This window comes from Anser brachyrhynchus, assembly GCF_964034855.1.
Source record: "Anser brachyrhynchus genome assembly, chromosome: 5".
Lineage (NCBI taxonomy): Eukaryota > Metazoa > Chordata > Aves > Anseriformes > Anatidae > Anser > Anser brachyrhynchus.
In genome coordinates this window covers 34,690,786-34,708,822 of record NC_137699.1, presented here as the reverse complement: position 1 = coordinate 34,708,822, position 18,037 = coordinate 34,690,786, and the positions used below count along the sequence as shown (strand labels likewise).

At 45.9% G+C, this 18,037-nt stretch overlaps 2 protein-coding genes across 3 annotated transcripts in view; one reads left to right on the top strand and one right to left on the bottom strand.

The window, feature by feature from the left end:
* On the bottom strand, positions 1 to 15,784 carry MRPL21 (mitochondrial ribosomal protein L21). The gene is made up of 7 exons (XM_080594729.1): positions 15,687 to 15,784; positions 14,263 to 14,323; positions 10,421 to 10,506; positions 7,160 to 7,323; positions 5,885 to 5,937; positions 813 to 916; positions 1 to 146 (listed from the first exon to the last, which is right to left on the bottom strand). The coding sequence occupies exons 1-7, from the start codon at positions 15,775 to 15,777 to the stop codon at positions 82 to 84; spliced, it is 624 nt and encodes a 207-aa protein (XP_080450855.1). The 5' UTR covers positions 15,778 to 15,784; the 3' UTR covers positions 1 to 81.
* Positions 15,725 to 18,037, top strand: part of IGHMBP2 (immunoglobulin mu DNA binding protein 2) — a 43,130-nt gene continuing 40,817 nt past the window's right edge. The window contains exons 1-2 of one of the 2 annotated variants that reach the window (XM_080594715.1): positions 15,725 to 15,864; positions 17,297 to 17,466. In XM_080594715.1, the coding sequence (XP_080450841.1) occupies positions 15,776 to 15,864; positions 17,297 to 17,466 (259 nt within the window). In that variant the 5' untranslated portion in view covers positions 15,725 to 15,775. The remainder of the gene's footprint in view (positions 15,865 to 17,296; positions 17,467 to 18,037) is intronic. The other variant, XM_080594716.1, reaches the window with a different exon arrangement.

Sequence of the window (18,037 nt, the reverse complement as noted above, 5' to 3'; positions counted from 1 at the left end):
TTTCCAATGACGAAGCAGTTTTATTTCCAAAATTGCCTAAAGCAATAATAAGCCTAAGCCATACAACACCCGATCAATCAATCATGACAAACAGGGGAAAATTTCTATGGTGTTTATCCGGAGGACAGTCTGCGGGTTTGTGATGACTGAAAAAGAATGAAAAGAGAAAAAAAAAAAGATCAGATGATAGCACAAAAAACTGTTACATACCTTTCAAAAGGCTTAGCTGCATCAGTCTAAGGCATGCCAAGGCATGACAATGCCTAGGAGGGGGCATGCTGGCAGATAGTGTCATGTTGGCAGGACAGCTACATACCATTGGTATGGCACAAGGCAGAGCTCCTATGGGACCGTGTCAGATTGCTCAACGTTTTACTGTCTGTTCTGCAAAGAGCAGTCATAACTTTTCTCCCTCTCAGTCATATCTGAGAAGGGGCCGTCGTCTGGCAATCAAAAAGCCTGCCATGTGTACTGTTAAAGCTTGTTAGTATCTGTGATTAAATATCCAGTATTCAAGGCTTTGGAAGGAGAACAAAATTGCTTTTCTGCCCTGGAACTTTCCCCCCCCCCCCCGAAAGGTCTTTTCCAAAGCTATTCACCAAAGGGTGCTAGAGAGAAGGGATAAAGTCACTGTGCTCTGAATGCAGCGTGCACACCTCAGGCTGGGAAAGAGGTGCTGTGCCATGAGGAGTCCTAGGGTATGCTGAACAAATCTCCCTCCCCAGGTATTGCCCCTACGTCGTGGTATGTTCCCCTCCCAGACCCAGCCACAGAACAGCAGGGAAGGAAGCTCTGTACTCTTTACATCTTACTTTTCTTCTTTTGATAATTGTGCCTTCTCCAGAAGCGCACGTTAATTTTTGGCCACGACTCCGTCTTTTCAATCACAGTAGCCTCCACACGGACGAGTTCTTTCCTTGAAAATAAACCAAAAAAAAAAAGATACCACGTTTCAATTATTTACATTCTCTGCCTGTCAGTGGGTAGGTTTCTGGGGAGAAAAATGACACCCAGGTAACACACCCTGCCCTACAAAGCCCAGATATGGAGGAACTACAAAGTCACCAGGGAAGGAGGAGGGAAATCTGTCAACTTGCTGCCTTCATGGTGCAAAGGCAAAAGCCTCGAGGTGCTGTCCATGAATCAGGCAAGTGATGTGCTATTCTGCAGGGCAGTACCTCTCTGTCACGTGAGAGCTGAGACTAGAAACACCCAAGAATGCAGTAGTAAGAGAATCCTGCAGGAACTTGTAGGATTACAGTAGCGTAAATTCTCCTGGCATGTTCACATGATCTTTCTACTTTGCTTACTGTACAGATTAAACAAACACGGTCCCTTCTCCTGTGCTTTGCTGGTCAACACAGAATTCCTTCCTTCTTCTGTACAGCATCCCAGGCAGCTGGAATAAAATCTTCACAATTTTCTCACCTGATCGAGTTCTGCCAAAGGCTGAGCAAAAACATTTGGCCCACTGTTTTTAGCAGGAAGCACAGCTAATTGGCTGCTGGAGCAAGTCACTTCTTCTCCCCCATGGTTCTCTTCTGCCTCCCACTCTTGGTCAGTCCTGCTTGTTTACCCCAGATTGGAAGAGAGGGCAGGGATTCACTGAGGATTTCATGTACAGCTTTCACTGCAACCAGGGGAGTTCAGGTTGAGTGGTGAGACCACTCAAAGACTCAAATTGTTTCTAAATCTCACTACTACACATGAGAATTCTCAGCAAGTAAACATCCTTCCTCCCCTAGGATGGAGAAGAAGAGAAGAATGCAGCCCGTACTTCCTTCACACTTGACTAAAATCAGAGTAATTTGTCCCTCTGCATTAGCTTACTGACACACACAAATAAACACTTTCTGCCCAGCCAGGGAATCTGCAGAACATCAGGAGAAGTCCTGCTGAAGTTAGAAAAAAAGAGCACTGGGAATTCTACCTGCCACTTGAAGAACACCGGAGGTGGAAAACAAGGGGATCTGAGGTATGTGCTGGAGGTCTAGCTATCCGTCTGCACAATGCCTCCTCTCTGAGAAGGTAAGAGCCTCCAGAGAAGAGCTTTGGGAAGTTTAGTTTTAATCAATAGCCACAGTGGAGAAGGAAGAGACGCTCTTTCATGCAGCATCACTGCAAAATACCATTAAAAACTGATTAGCATGCTCACTTGGCTGCCAGAAACAGTTAAAGAACATTTTCTTGACAAACGACTCTGCACTTCAGGGGCAGAGGAGGGAAGCCCATCTAGCCTCACTGTTCCAACAAGGTCACTAAGAGGCCAAAGGCTTTGAGACATTTAGCATCTCTCTTAACATTTACCCTCTGGGGTATAATATATATCAGAGGTTAAATCCTTAAGGGAGGAGAGAAAGACAGCCAGAGGAAAAAACTGATAAATTTACATTTACTGACTAGCCCAGAGGAAAATAGACATAAGATTATCTAGATTTTAAGAGACCACTGGGTGACCCTGACATCCCAGCTAAAGGGTGTTATCCAGATTCAACAATAGGACCAACAGCACTACTGAAATACACAACAAGCACTGCAAGACTAGGAAAGAAACCAAAAAAATAGACTGCACTCCAGGGGCTGGCTGTGTTTTGCCACTCTAATTAGGGAGCTTTACTTTCTGGGCCTAACTTCTGTCCACTGAAAGCAAAGGGAAATCTAAACTCCCACTGACTTCTCACAGGCTTGGACGGTAAAGGCATGTAAGAAACTCACTAATGATGATCACATGGGCAAACTGGACAGCAGCCAGGCCAGATAAAAGGAGCCAGTCACTGAAATCTCCGTGCTGCTCTCAGGAGAATCAGGGTTTGCAGCAGCACAGCCAAGCTACCCCGGCGCAGCTCTTGCTGCCGGACCACACTAGCTGCCCTAAGCCTCGAGTAGCATTCAGCTGAGGGGAGAAACACTGACACATCTGCAGATAACCATCTACCTGATGCTGCTTATGGACGTTGACTTGCTTTCCAGCAAATCTTTAAGGGTGTTGTTGAGCACAGCTGAGTATTAAGGCAGTAGCTTCACTCCGCAAGTCAAGGTTCAAGGGCAACGGGCCCCGGTGAGTCCCCCTCTCTGCTGGACTAAACACCAAGACCCGCTGGCTGAAAGGCTGAAGCAGGGCAGAAGCCAGCTCGCTGGTGAAGTGCATACAAACATAAAAGTTCTCAGCAAAATAGAGCCCAAGAAAAAAAAATAAAAATCTTTATTGAATGTTTTAGGTATGACTGGAATGCCCATAAAAATAAGAAGGGGGTCACACATTTCCCAGAGTCTGAGATAGTCAGGCCTGCAGCTCTCAGAAGGAAAACATTTCATGAAAAAGGACATCTACCAGATTTTAGCAGGAGGCCAGAAAAATTCATACTGAAACATCAGAGATCAGTCCAACGAAAGGTATTGTCAGCGAGCAGTGCAAGTGATCCAGGCCAACTACAGCCCTGGTCCCTACAAAAAGGATCATAACTCTTATAGGTTAACAGCTTAAGCCATGTCAACGAGCCCTCTCTGTCCTTGCAGAAGGTAACTGAATCCTAGCCTGGCTGTCTGGAAGAGCCTAAGGCACTTTCTCATTGTTGCTGAAGCCATTGCAAAAATGGTCTGGTGGCAGGAGAAAAAGTAGGTATCATTAAAAGGAAAAAAAAATCTCATCAGCTGTACTTTGTATAGAAATAAACACAACTTTTTGGCTCAGAGGCACCACTCATTTCACTTGGGTCTAAAACAGATGAGAGGACTCAGCTGATGGTTTGAAATACAAACCTGCCCAAAGTTATGCTTGCTTCCAATCACGGATTTAAAAATGCACAACAATTTTTGCATTATACAGCTAAACAAAGTACAGCCACATACCGCTTGATACCCTGTGCCAACTGACCAGACAGCAAGTTACTTGAACAGAACCAAAACCCAAGATTCCAGAGTAGATGCCAGCTAAGAGTTCCCAAAATAGCCTCTGCCACGCAGATATGTTTTGTTGCACTGTTGTTTTTTTTTTTAAAGGCTTTAGAGAAGTGTCATCTTGGGAGGTATCTGCTACATAAAATTAAAACATGACCATCTGCCCAAAACAGGACAAGTTCCTACCCGTCTTCAAGTCAGAACAGGGAGTGCAGCTGTAACGAACTGTCTTACGCAGACACTGGTGCAAGCACTCACTGATGTGTTTATTTTTAAAACAACAGAAAAACAAAAATGCCTTTGTTCGCATCCAAGCTCTTATCTCCCCTCCAAAATGTTTGTGGTTTAGGCACAACCAGGAGCTATGTGAAAGAACTGCCTGCAATGCATGGGGTTCTGCTTTCCTCAGCCTGCAGCGGAGAGCTGGGGAACCCACAGCTCACGGGGAGGACAGCATCTCCCCAGCAGCCCTTCGCTCTGCCTGGGCAGCCTCCTCCACGCGCTGATCACCCTCTGCCAAAGTTACTACAGTTCACTCCAGTGCCGGCAGATGTGCAGTTTGGTCTGCCTCGAGCAACTGACAAGGCTTTCTGCACGCTCAGAGCGCTTGCAGGAACCAAACAGATGGTTTTCTTCCTGTCCTGGAGCTCCTGGCTCTTGGGGCACATGCCAAGTGCAGCACTCCGGGAGCTGTAAAGAACCACTCCAGTGCCACCAGTTAAGAGAACCAGGTGAAGGACGGTGCTCCCATCCTGCCTGAGGTGCCATATCCCTGTCTGCAGAACGTAGGCTCTTATTTGAGTATCTGGAAGATGACATTTCTAGTCCTAAAAATGGTATTTCCCCTTCCTAAAAATCTTCCACAAGTCTAACAGTGTCTGGCAGTAATTCAAAGGCTCCTGAGGATCTGCTATTCCAGATCTCTTTGCAGCACTGCTCAAAGAGCTGTCAGCTCTCGTAATCCTGCCTAACACAGGGAACCTGAGGCAGGTACCACCAGCGCAGCTGAAGTCGCGTTATCAAATATGCAAACATGTTATCGATACCTCTTAAATATGGACAACCTCCTGGTAACACAGAAAACCCTCAGAAGCCAAACCCACCTGAAAACGCGTGGTATTTCTAACTCGAAACTACAAGCCACTAGGAAATATTTCTCAGATCTGCAAGCTCCTCCTCATCCGGCCATCCTCTGCCAAAGTTGCTTCAGTTCAAGCTAACACAAACATGTGGGTTAGCCTGAAACCAGACCACAGCCAGGGCTTCCAGATGCTTAAAGCACTTGCAAGCCACATTATCTTGACCTGTACTTTACCACTAAAACCTCCTGTTCTGGGGAAAACCACATACCATTGATGACTTTGCTTCCAGCCAGTGCTAGGAGCTGAAACAGCAACACCTAGTCCACATACCACTTCCTTCTGGTAAAGCAGAGGCTGAAGAACCAGATGTTCTGACAGTTTGTACAGCGAGTCTGACAGCATTAAGACAGAGCTGGGGCTGTGATTGCTGGAGTCATGTAACTAGGAGGAAGGGAAAACTGGGAACTCTTAAATTAAGATTAAGACCTGCTGAGTTAAGACATGGGTAAAAGGAAGTGGGTTTAAAAAAAAAACACAACACAACAACTCAAATTATGAGATTAAGGGATGGGCAAGGATTTCTGGGTTATTCTAAGATGGCTATCGCTGCAATTATGGTTAGGGAGTAAAGATGCTGAAGAGCAAGATTTACTGCTAGTTTGTGCAAGGCTTTTACAATGAGGAAAAAGAACCGACCCAAGAGAGGTGAATATCCTACAGTTACCTTAGGAATAGTTACTGCTGCTCTATCCTGGCATTGAGGTAATGGTTGAAGTCAGCAGAGGCTGATGAGCTTATTTTATGGGTGATTCTTTCAAAACCCATGGGGCTGGGAAAAGAACTAGTGCTGATAAATTCATGTTTCTCTTCAGTTTAGAGGATAATTCTTGTGTGAGACCTCTTACCCAAGGAGCGGCCTTCCAATAAGCGTGAAATCATCTGCACCAACCAGCAAAACCTATGGAAAATAACTTAATCAGACATATCAGTGGTTCACTACCCCGGAAAGAAAGGCAAACAACATTTCCCAAATTCTGCAGTCACCATAAGGGAGCCAAAATGCTTTAAAATGCATGTTTCAAACCTGACACTGTTACTAGAGAGGAACAGTGGGAAAAGGCAGCTAACAGGCTAGAAACAGATTCATAAAACAGACAGTCTTCCAGGAGAACTTAATTCTACTAAAACATACTTCACAAGTATCTTTCACAGTCATCAGAACACACTGAACTTTTCTGTTCTGGCTCACCAACAGTTGTAAAAGATATGAAAAGCAATACAGGGAAGAATACTATGCCTTTGCGTGGGATCTGAATGAATGGCAGCTACTAAAATCATTTTTTTATACCAATTGCAACATATCTCTACAGAAACCCTTTCATCATTCTCCTCCATGAGGCCCCAAGATGGGCAATAACGAAATGAACAGCTGGCGTGAATTCACCACCAAGGGACTAACCATTTTGTTTCAGGACATTTCAACCACCTGCCAAAGACATGACTGAAAAAGTTGCCTCCAAACTGGACTTTCAAAGCAATGGATGAAGTAGAAAAACTGCCCATCTCTCCTTAACCACTTACTTGGCTCTACCAACTAGATACTAAGCCAAGCGAATCCCACTTCAGTCTTCCATTTAAGATTTGGATTAACGAGCCTCTACAAGTTCCTGCTAGTTAAGCATGGCTAAGGATAAATATATTGAATTGCACATTGGCAATTCTCCCCTGCATGCACCATCCCTCCCTCCACCCAAGACACTCAGCACGATAAGGATCTCGCAAAGCACGGAGCGGTGACAGTTCCTCTGGGAGCACTGTCAGTGTTTTGGGTGTTGCAGTCTCAAGGTAAACACAATCTTCAGCTGCCGTCTCTAAAAACAACTGTAATTTTCTCTTTTTTTTGGATGAAGTTAGTACAACAGAAATCTGTCTCCTACCAGAGTCTGGCACAACTCATTCCAACCACACTCGACAGAAATCACATTATCACTAACAGCTTAACTGAGACTGGAACAAAACTAAGGCAAACAGCTGGAGTAAGAACAGGAGATCCAAGAGAAACTCTTCAAGACTTTTCTAAAACTGGTTTTCGGTTTTGTCTCACAGAATGTTTGTGTGCCATTTCCTCCAGCCCCATGCACAGCATGGCAATCACAGGCACTGTGGACAAGGCACGTTACCTTTTCCATCCGGATTCGGTCTCCACATTCAGCCTCCAGCACGTTGTCCATCATAATCAAGTCTTCACTGGTTATTTTCCACTGCTTGCTGGCGAAGTGGACCACAGCAAAGAGCCTTCCGTACTGCCCTGCTGCGATCATATTGTTCACCTTTTGTACCACTTCTGTTGGCAAACATCAGGGAAAAAATCAGAGCAGAAAACCCAACAAGGTGTGAAGAGCTGATCAAAATCAATTCAGCCACACTGCTCTCCCCCTAAAACTGTAATCTTCTGGGAATCTCTAAGCAAGGCTCAACAGCGATGTTGTTTTCTACAGGGTGTGAGCCATCCTTTCACAAAGGTATTTGCCTTTTAGTTGCTGGAAAAAAAACATGCAGAAGTAAACAACTATGTATATATTGTGCAGTCAATCCGAGGGTGTTCATTTCTCGGCTTGTATCTTAAGAATCCTAAAAGGCACTGTGTTCAAACACAAAGCGTTCCAGAAGAGAGTGCTTGTCAACACGCAACCTACATCTGGAAGGGAGCTATCCTCAATTCCCAAGTAATACTAGGACTAGGACCCTAAATACTTTGTAAGGCGCCCCGGAGCATCAGGAAGAGTTCTGCAAAGTACGCAGGAAAAAGTGCTCCAGGCATATTAACAAAGCCTGGCCTGAGAACTTGTACCTGCAGCAAAATCAGGAGAGACTGCCAGAAAAGCTCTTCCTATACACGCACACACATCCAGAGGTGGTGCCAGGAGCAGCACAAATTCCAGGGACGAGGTCCTGCACAGCACATGCACATAACTCAGTTTTCTGTGATCAGCTTCCTGTGCAGTGAAGCCAAAACCAAGTTTTATGGGAACATCAAAAGGTATTTCTTAATGAGTGCCATTCCCCTGCCAAATAGCAGCCTTCCACCCTCTCGAGCTGTTCACTAAAAGAGTAACTTTGCTATAACTGGAAAAGTAGGTTTTCTTCATTGTCCTCAAAAGTGGCTGAATCGTTTTTTTTTCTTGGAATGTAAACACAATATAATGACCGTTTGGGACGGACAAGAATTTAGCAACCAAACCAAACCCAGCCCTTACAGGAACACTCTAAAAGTGTCCAACTTTCAACTCAGCAGAAGCAAACTATTATAGGTAGAGGTGAAAATAGAAATGATTGTGTGAGACAGTAGTTACTGCAGTCCTCACTAAGATGAAGAGCTTAGCTTCTGTGTTTCTGCAATTGCCATTCCGGAAGAAAAGACCACTGTGTGCTCTTCTCTGACTCAGAGTGGTCCACTACCAAAAGTGCACAGAAAAGCACGATCCCCTTCTCTTTGTTACATCCCCAATGCACAATGGGATATGATAAGTTTCTTCCGGCTCCAAATTGCTGATCCAGGTATATGAGCAGTCCTGTGGCCAGCATTTCAAAACCAAAATTTCAAAGTGCTGACCTACAGCTTTCCCCTAGCCAGAAAAACACGCGTAGTCATGGTCTAACAAGGGTTATTTCCTTGTCAAATTTCAACTCTCTACCCACAGGGCTTTCTCATCTTTTTGTAACAGAAAAAGGTACGTGTTCTTCAACGTACTTGGGCTCTGAAGCTGTTGATAACTCTTCCAAATATCTCTAGACAGGAAGCATTGTACGCTTGTACATTTGATTGTTAGTACGGCTTGTATCTTAGCACCATGTGGAGCGACCCTTCCTAAAATATCCATGGCTGTTTCCACAGACAGCAGGAGAATATAAGGCAGAATTCAAATGCTCTGGCTGTTGTATGCTTTGGATAAGCACAGCCAGGAGATAATGATGCAAGCTCATAAACAGTAGGAGGTTACGAGGCACGGAAATCACAATGGCCCCAAGGATCCCGTATGAAGCAGTCAGAGGAACGTGGGACCCTGCTCACCACAGGGCGTCAGCAAATCAAACCGAGCAGTTTATGGTTCACTGCTGGGTCAAATCATGCTCTGGGACAGAACACTCATCCGTCACTTAAGCAATCCCAGGAGCACAGAGGAAAGGAAAAGCAGGATAAAAAAGAAGCCAGAGAGGGGACCTGGAGCAAGAGGCTCTCTCCAAAGCACATCACTTGCACGGTTATTAACACATTTTAGCTACGCTATGGGAGACTATCTGCAAAAATACAGACACCGCTCTACTTCTCTCCTGTCACTGTCTCCTTGTACAAGAACTACTCTCCTTCACTTCGTGGGTCTCTCCAGTCTAGAGCCTTTAGAGATGTCCTTTCAGGTGCCTTTCATAGATGTCCCAGAGGCTAACGGAACAATACAGTAGGACAGCCTGTTAATAAACACAGGAGCTCATTTCCTGCATAAAGCAGGCAACTGCTAATTGCCCACCACCACAATGGTAAGGGAAATTCACCCACTGGGGCTCATTACTCCCCAGTTCTGAGAAACATCTTGTGCCCGTGCTGGCTTCCCTGCTACCACCTCTACCACAGTCTGGATGACAACAGCCCCACCTGGGCAATATAAGGCTAGGCACATCTCTGTATTCGATTTTCACATTCCCACCTGCCATGGGGAACCTGTGTGTGTGTGGTAACAAGTGGAAGCCTGACATGCTGTAGTAAGACCAAGCAATGAGAACGGTTGCTAAACAGCTACGTGCACCTCACTTGCTGATTTGGGAGGCTCACTGCTCAGGAGTCAGCCTCCCAAAAAGGAGCCCAGGGGCTTCTTTTGGGAGGACCACTGGCTGCGTTCAACAGTCCTGACTAGATGTGAGGACAAGAATACATTCACTAAACAGTGTCACTTACCACCTGCTCGTTGCCTTATGTCACACCTCTGCAGCTCTGTCGTGTGCCCACTACCCAACTGCTTATGCTGGCTCTAGCGTTCTGTTTTATTTGCTACAAAATACCAGCTCTCTGATGTGCCCACTATCCAACTGCTTGTGCTGGCTTTAGCATTTTGCTTTATCCACTAAAAGAGAAATAGGTGTTTCCTCCTGTCCAAAATGCATGTTTCACATTTCAGGTGGCAACACATTATATCAGGTAAGATTCCTTTGGCAGCTTTATGACCTGTCAAGCTGTCACACACTAAAGAGGCTTCATGATCTACCCAACTCTCTAATACCAGCAGTTAGAGCACGAGGCCAGTGACACTAAAATATGCCAGAAAGAAGACAAAAATTAAAAGAACAAGAAGTAGCTTGAATCATTGAAGACAGTGATTTATGCTCAGTCAGGCCACGAATGGCAGTAACAGAGTACTAGTCTTCACTTGGAGCCTTCAGACCTTTACCTGCATGATACTTTGCTTCTTCTGCTGGATCTGGCAGTTTCACTTCAGGCCATGGTGGTGAAGTTAGAGATGTTTTGGCAACAAGTCTGTGAACAATAAGGTAAGATTCACCTGTAGCAAACAGATATTGCCAAGGAATGCAAACCACAAACAGAGGAGAGAAGGTAAAGGAAACTGGAGATGGAGCAGAAAGTGGTTTTCCACTAGGGGAGCAGAAGTTGTACAGGAGAGTTGATGATTTGCCAATATGAAAGACTCACCCCAAAACACACTCACGCCAGAAGGCAATTTCCCACAGACCACATTTCACTTTGTAGCAGCTCATGAACAAGGTGAGGGTTTGTATTCAGGTCTTAAGTCTTATGGATAGAGGGTGTCAGGCAACACAAAAGCAATGTTACTTCCCTAAGACTTAATCCAATGGAGGACACTGGATATGGCAAAGTCCCCAGACCTTCCACAAGAAATGCTACAAAGGTGCTGAAGCTGCAGCCCAGCTCAGAAGACTGTTCACACACATGCAGAAAACACTTGGCCTCATTTCTGAGTTCAGCCTGCAAACTCTCTGCCACACAGTCACTGCACCCAGGGCTTAACATCATTCAGGTCCACCGTGAATGGCAGCAAGCTTTAAGTAAAAGCAATAAATGTCTCAGTTGCTGGTTTGTTTTACACCCATCTATCACTAAATTCAGTATGGGGGAAATGGATTTTAGTTTTACTTTCCATTTCAGAATGTTATTTGAAATAGTGTGAAACAAACGAAGAGTTCAGAAAGCAACCAACTGAAAATTAACTCAAAATTCACCTATTTATTGCTTGTTATTGCTTGTCCCTGATGTTCAGACATCTACAGCTAGACGTGCTAGTGATGATCGAGCTCAGCGACCACCAGTTACTTCCCACTGCCTCGTTTCTACAGACTGGGATTTTATCACAAACTCCAGCGGGATCAGACCTACCCAAAGCCTTGCTTGCACTTGAGTTTTAGACAAAAGACTTGTAAGCTTTTCTAGGTATGTATATACAAATTACCTCCACCACAGCTGACAGGCTGAACACGTAAATGCTCCTCGTCCCACTTCAGTACCAAGTACAAAGCCCTGCAGTTATCCAGTAGCAGAGAGCATCCGGGAGGAGGCAATGTGCCTTTGACAGGGAGAAAGGGCTAATGAGCATCCTTAAATCAGCCTCGAGCGCTACACATGAATGACTCACGCACCCTTTTTTCCTCTATTTGTAATGCTCTTCTGTTAAATAGATAGTTTTGAGAGGGTCTTAAGACCACAGCTGGGTTCTTTACAGGAGAGTTACGAGGCTGCTCTTCCTTTGTCACTTTCAGCTGTGTACCCTGAATGGCTTCTCCCACCCCAGGTGCAATTCAGCATTCAATACAACAGACATTTAGCCCAAAAGCCTCTTCTGTGCTATCATGATGTCTGTCATCAACCTACACCACTCTGGGGAGGGACTAGCAGAGGGATCTAACAAGACTTTTTAGACCCATGCCCAACTTGGTTCAGGTGGACCACAGAAGTGAGTGGGAGCATGCGCTGTCTCAAATCCAGCCAGCCAAGCACAAACATCATTTCTCAACATATTTTGCTAGAAGATGCAAATTAAATCCTTTTTTTTTTTGAAACAGTAGCTTCCACTGTTGTTACTAAAAAATTGCTTTAATAATGTCTCTTTCCAAAACACTCTGCAACCATACTGCTAAGACAAGAGCCTCACAATTTCAAGCCTTCACTTTTGCCCCTGAAAGCCTTCCTGGGGATCATCCAGGGGAGTCCTGAGCATTACGAACATGACCCCTTCAGGATCTTTCAGCACTGCCACAATTAAGGGATCAATCACAGTGCAAACCACCCCAGCAAGAGATCTTACTTAGAGCCTGCTCTGCTTTCTACACCTGGCTGTTGCTCTCTTACTTACTGAAAATGGTTTATGGCTGTCACAGCATGAGACACCTCCAGTTTAGAGAATAAACTGGGAGCTTGAAAGCAAGCAGGCCATGGCATTGACACAGAATGGAAGACTGAAAACAGCCAGGGGTATTTCAGCTAGCAGCCAGCTACACATTCCCACCAGCTGTCATTCTGGATTCTTTCTGCTTTTCTCAAGACTATCACTGGGAGGGATCCCCTGTCTGAAAACTGAACTAATTCTTTACTGCCTCAAGCCATCGGTACTTGGCTCAAGACCTTACCTCAAGACATCAGTACCATCGGTACTGCAGGTATTCGTGTGCATATGCTGCCTTTCTCGACAGCAGCGCAGATAGCACTAAATCATGAGAACCCTGTTTAAACTGTTTAAAACGTCAGAGCTGAACAACAATTAACTCTGCTCAAATGTGCCGCAGGGTGTTAATTGAAAAATAAAATGCTACGTGAAACTCACAGCGTGAGTGAGAGCAGAAAAAAATGCGAATAGCCCTTGCTTGTAATTAGTTGTTTTTCAAGATCTCTAGGACAAGGAGCAGCAAGGAGGAGCACCAGAGGCAACTGTTTACTTCTCTGCATTAGAGTCAGTTCCAAAAACTATTGATTTGTTCTCAAAGAAACACTGGAGAGAAAAGCATCGCTCTAACCAGGGACAGCACTTTGCACACGCAGTGCTTTCATCAGAACTGTGGCACACACCTCACTGGGCAGGGAAAGAAGGCATGATGCCAATACAGCTACATTTAGAGATTATCCTGAGAGGTGCCAAATGCCTTTACTTAGAACAGGACACACGGCTGAAAGGCATCAGATTATAGTTCTTTTTTAGGCAAGGACCTATGATACCATAGAGCCAATCTCAGATTTAGTCCATGGCAGGACGATTCACCCTGGATTTCATTGAGATGATTGGAGAGCTCCTGGTTTCTCTAATTTGAAAAGAAAGGTGTTGCTCAGTAAATATCATCTCCAACACAAATGGAAAGCTGGGAATTTCCTGTGGGCTGAGATCCACACTTTCTATATAAAAAATTGCTAGTCCTAAGGCTTTGTGGGTTTGTTGCAGAGTTTAGTAATAACATTGTATGCTGTGTCACGGAGGCAGAGATCCAAACTGTGTTCCCACACGCTGAGGACCAGCGGGAAGAGACCACCCCCTGCACTCTTCATCAGGACAGAGTGAATGGAAATGAACCTTGTCATTTCTCCCAGATGCTGCTTACAGGATTTCTTTATTTCTGCAGTGTCCCCTTCTGGTTAAAGCAAGAAGCAGCACAGCCTGCAGCTCTATCCAGGTATTTTGGTGCTAGATCCCAGCAGAAGAAATAAAATAAAGATACAAACAAGCAGTTCTAAAAGCGCTGAAATTAATGAAGCCTGAAGTTTTCTGCCTTGGTGTTTTAGAGCAGCTTCTCTTAATTGCAATTCATAAAGAGTGCAGTGCAAGTTCAATATTTATCAGATACTGAAAAGACTGTCCAGGAGATAAATCTTGCCTGAATAATAGATCACCTGTACCAAAAAAGATGAGTGTCAGCTGAGGCCCCTTCCTCAGAGTCTGCAATGCCCTGACTTGAGTGGCTTCTCTGCTGTTTACTACGGACTAAGCCACATTGCAGCCCTTTGCTAAATGGAGGATTTAGTTACCTGTCTCTCTACTCAGCTGCTTAACTTCATAAATCAATAGAATTGGCCTTCTGGCAAAGATGACTGAGGGTAGACAGAGTGTCTAAAATTTTTCAGGAAGTGACAGACAGACAATGGGATCTGAATAGTCTCTCTTTCAAAGGAAAAATAAGCTGCCCCCCAGCCCTTCCTGCCCCATCTCCCCACTCTCCCACAGAAGGTCAGCATTTCAGGGGGCAAAAATCAAAGCAGAGAGTCATTTGACATTACCCTTCCTGCACTGCCGTGCTCTGGGAACTCTGGTGCCGAACTGCAGATGAAAACAAGAAAGCTAAAAAGGAGAGAGAGAAAAAGAATTAAAAACAAGCAGCAACTGTTGGATTCTTAGGCCTTAGTGAGGAACAGTAGAGCAACGTCAAAGGAAACATCACAGTGCTGGTACCATTTTCTGCCTGTAAAAGCTTTGTTCAGTTTTATCACAATAAGCAAAGATAGATGGAAGGAAAAAGAAAATACACAAAGGACTTGTTAGTTGCGTGCAGTGTTGTATGAGAGCAAGGGAAAGGCCTCCTCCTGCAAGTGACACATCCAGCTGGACACAGCAATTTCACAGGGACACACTCCGAGCACTCCACCTCTTTTAAAGGACAGTGTGACCGAAAGGCATAGGGGACAGGTGATCTGAACTCTGCACGGCACTCCCTTGATTCTGAGCACTAACTGATGCTGCTAAAAGGATCCTTCCCGGATGTCTCAGCCCCCAAAACGGGGAGAGAAACTCTTGCATAGCATTTATCAGGCGATTCTCAGCAACTCTTACTAAGCCTTAGAGAGTTTCCATCCAAAAACACGCTGGAGGTGTTCTTCCAGGAACTCACTAGCCATGTGGCCTCCGTACAGATGCCACAACACCAAGGGAAACCTGGAAGGTGCAACAGGTTTGGGTTTACTGCTCCTACATCTGGATTTTCACTGTCCCAGACAGGCTTTTTATTCCAGAAAGGAATGAAAGAGCTATGGAAGTAAGAACAACAGGAGAAGAATTTAGGAAGATGTATTCATGCTTTTCAGAGCTATGTATATATGAGTTAATAGCGTTCACCTGAACACTGAAGTTGGTACTGCCATTAAAACATGAATATTGAAATAATTGGTGGTTAAATTGTGTTTTAAGCGCAGCTTCGGCATTCTTGGAAAGGAGCTGGACATGTCTATACCTTGTTAATTCACAGAAACAGATGGAGGCCTAGAAACACACACTCGGGGACTCATCCCCATGTCACCTCGGGGGTAACAACATCCTTTCTGGCACAATTTGTTTAATTAAATAGCAGCCCATGAACACTGCGCGGGAACATCCGCCTTCTCACCCCCCAGCCACCACACGAATGGCAGAGGGGCTTGGGAAGACCTCTTAAATCCAAACGCACATGGTCCCATGAGCAAAGACAGCATTTAATGAGGCTATATTCGCAAGCACACGAATAACCCTAGACAACAAACCTTCACAGGACGAGGGCACCAGCAGCTCACAGCACAACCCCCGTACCAAAACCCCACACCTGCCTACAAACCCGCCCCGGCTCCTCCTTTCCAGCCCTCAGCCGAGCACCCCCGGGGGGCAGCAGCCGCCCTGCGAAGGACCGAGAAGCCGGGATCCCCCTTCGGCCGACCCCGTCCCCGTTGCCCCTCACCTGCCGCCCGCCGCCGGGCCGCGGCCGCCGCCGCCATCTCGCTGCCCCCTGGCCCCTGCCCCGGTAGCGGAAGGGGCGGCCGCGGAGCCATGATGGCGGCGGCCGCGGTGGAGGCGGCGGCGGAGCGGCAGCTGGAGCTGCTCCGGGAGGAGCGGGAGGCAGAGCTCGCCGAGAGCAGGTAGCATCGGCCCCATAGGTGGTCCCCGAGACCTGCCGTCGCTTGTGGGGAAACTCTGCTGGGATCGCCCCTATAGGGTCTGCTGGCACCCCTAGGAAAGACTCGCCCCCATAGGAAACCGAGCTGGGGTTACTCTTGTAGGGTCTGTTGGCATCCCTACAAAACCCTCTTGACTCGTCCATATAGGAGACCGAGCTGGAGTCACCCCTGTAAGGTCTGCTGGCTCCCCTAGGAAAGGCTCATCTCGATAGGAAACCCTGCTGGACTCGCCCCTGTAGGGTCTGCTGGCACCCCTAGGAAAGACTCGCCCCGTAGGAAAATGAGCTGGAGTCACCCCTATAGGGTCTGCTCACACCCGTTGGGGATCCCTGCCAGACTTACCTCTGTAGGACTTGCTGCCACATGCAGGAAACCCTGCTGACTCCTATAGGATCCCATCTCTTATGGGAAGCCTGGCTGGCCTGGGCCTTACAGACACTTATAGGAAATGCTGCTGTACTCACTATGTACAGCCCGCTCAATGGGGAACCCTGCCACAGTCACCCTATAGCACCTGCGCTCACAGATAGGATTCACCCATACTGCCAGCTTGCTGCTATAGATCCTTGTTAGACTCACCCTTTAGGGCTTGCTGTCATCTATAGGATCAAAGCTCACTCCAGCAACATTTTGGGGCTGCTCTTCTCTTCCCCAGACCCTAGCTGGGACCCTGTGGTCCCATGGCCCCCACACTGCCCTGCCCAGATGCTTAAAATTCCCTACAAGCAATGAAACAAATTGGGAGACTAAAGAGGATAAACTTGGGGGATTTTATTTTTTGTGTCAATCCATACAAAAGTAAAGAACCCACCAAGGCCCCCAAGTAAGACTGGGGGGTGAACCCCGCTGCTGTGGCAGGCGTTGGGCCCAAAGGACAGCAAGCTGCAAAGCTGCTGCCCGTATTTTGTGCCTTAGTCGCTTGTAGCCTGCACGTCAGCACAAGATATCTGCTCCTTTTCCCTGTGCAGCTGCACGTGTGGAGTATTTGTTGGGGATTAGCAGAACTTCATGTGAAAAACTGCAAATCTTCCATTTTAGAGCTTATATGTGATAGGAGAAAACTTGGACTATTCTCTCATGGCTCATGGGACTGGGTTAACTGGGCAGCAACTTCCTTTTCACACTCAGACAGGAGAGAGGAAAATCATATAAACCTCTTCTTCAGGATCAGTGAGCATCACCCCATTGCCCAAAATAATTCTGTAGAAGCCAATCCAGTTAAATTGCTACCAAGCGGTTGTGTAAGCCAGTACTTCAGTACTACAGGAAGCTAATGTCTCTTTTTGCTGTCATCCTCTTTTTCCGTCCCTTTGTCTTTTTCTCTTTTGTCTTCTGAAGCTTTGAATTTGCCTCAGTCTGGCAAATGGTGTTCATGCCTGTGTGTGGTTACCAGGGCCTGGCAGGAAAACGTCTCCCTGAAGGAACTGCAGCGTAGAGGTGTCTGCTTGCTAAAGCTCCAAGCTACCAACCAGAGGACTGGCCTCTACGGGCGGCTACTCGTGACGTTTCAGCCTAGAAAATATGACTCAGACGCTGAGCTGCCCTATAACAGTTTCGGGCCTGGTAAGTGCTATTCCTGTTCATGGGAAGTAGGTAAGGTGAGAGACAACCAATGTATTCTACCTGACATCTTTCTAATGTGACACTTGTAAAGACTGAGCAATTGATGCAAAAAGGAAAGGAGAAAAAGGTTATGGCAAGAAGATGAATCTAGAGAAAAATATCGTCTTTCTCCCTCAGCTTTTTATAAGCGTGTATATTGCAACAGGGAACAGTGACAGTGATTAAAGACTTGGCTTTCCTCATTCTGAATCCTTAAAAACAAAGCCCTGGTCTCTTGTCATTAAAGATTTCGTGGCACTCTTTGTATGTGCTTACATCTTGGGGTAGGTAAGGAGCTTTTGTTATTTACACTTTAATTTCAAAATGAAAAGTGGATTTTCCTTTTCCTTCCTGAGCTGCCATATTTCCTCCCTTCCCTGTACTGTTATTTTTGGTGAAAAAGAGGTGAAGAGTGTGCCATGTGTATTAGTTGACATGCCTGGATTTCTGTTGGGAATAAAAACGATAGAGAAATACAGACTCACCAGCACATCAGCCAGTGCCCTTTTGACTTGTCTCACCTTCTGCCATC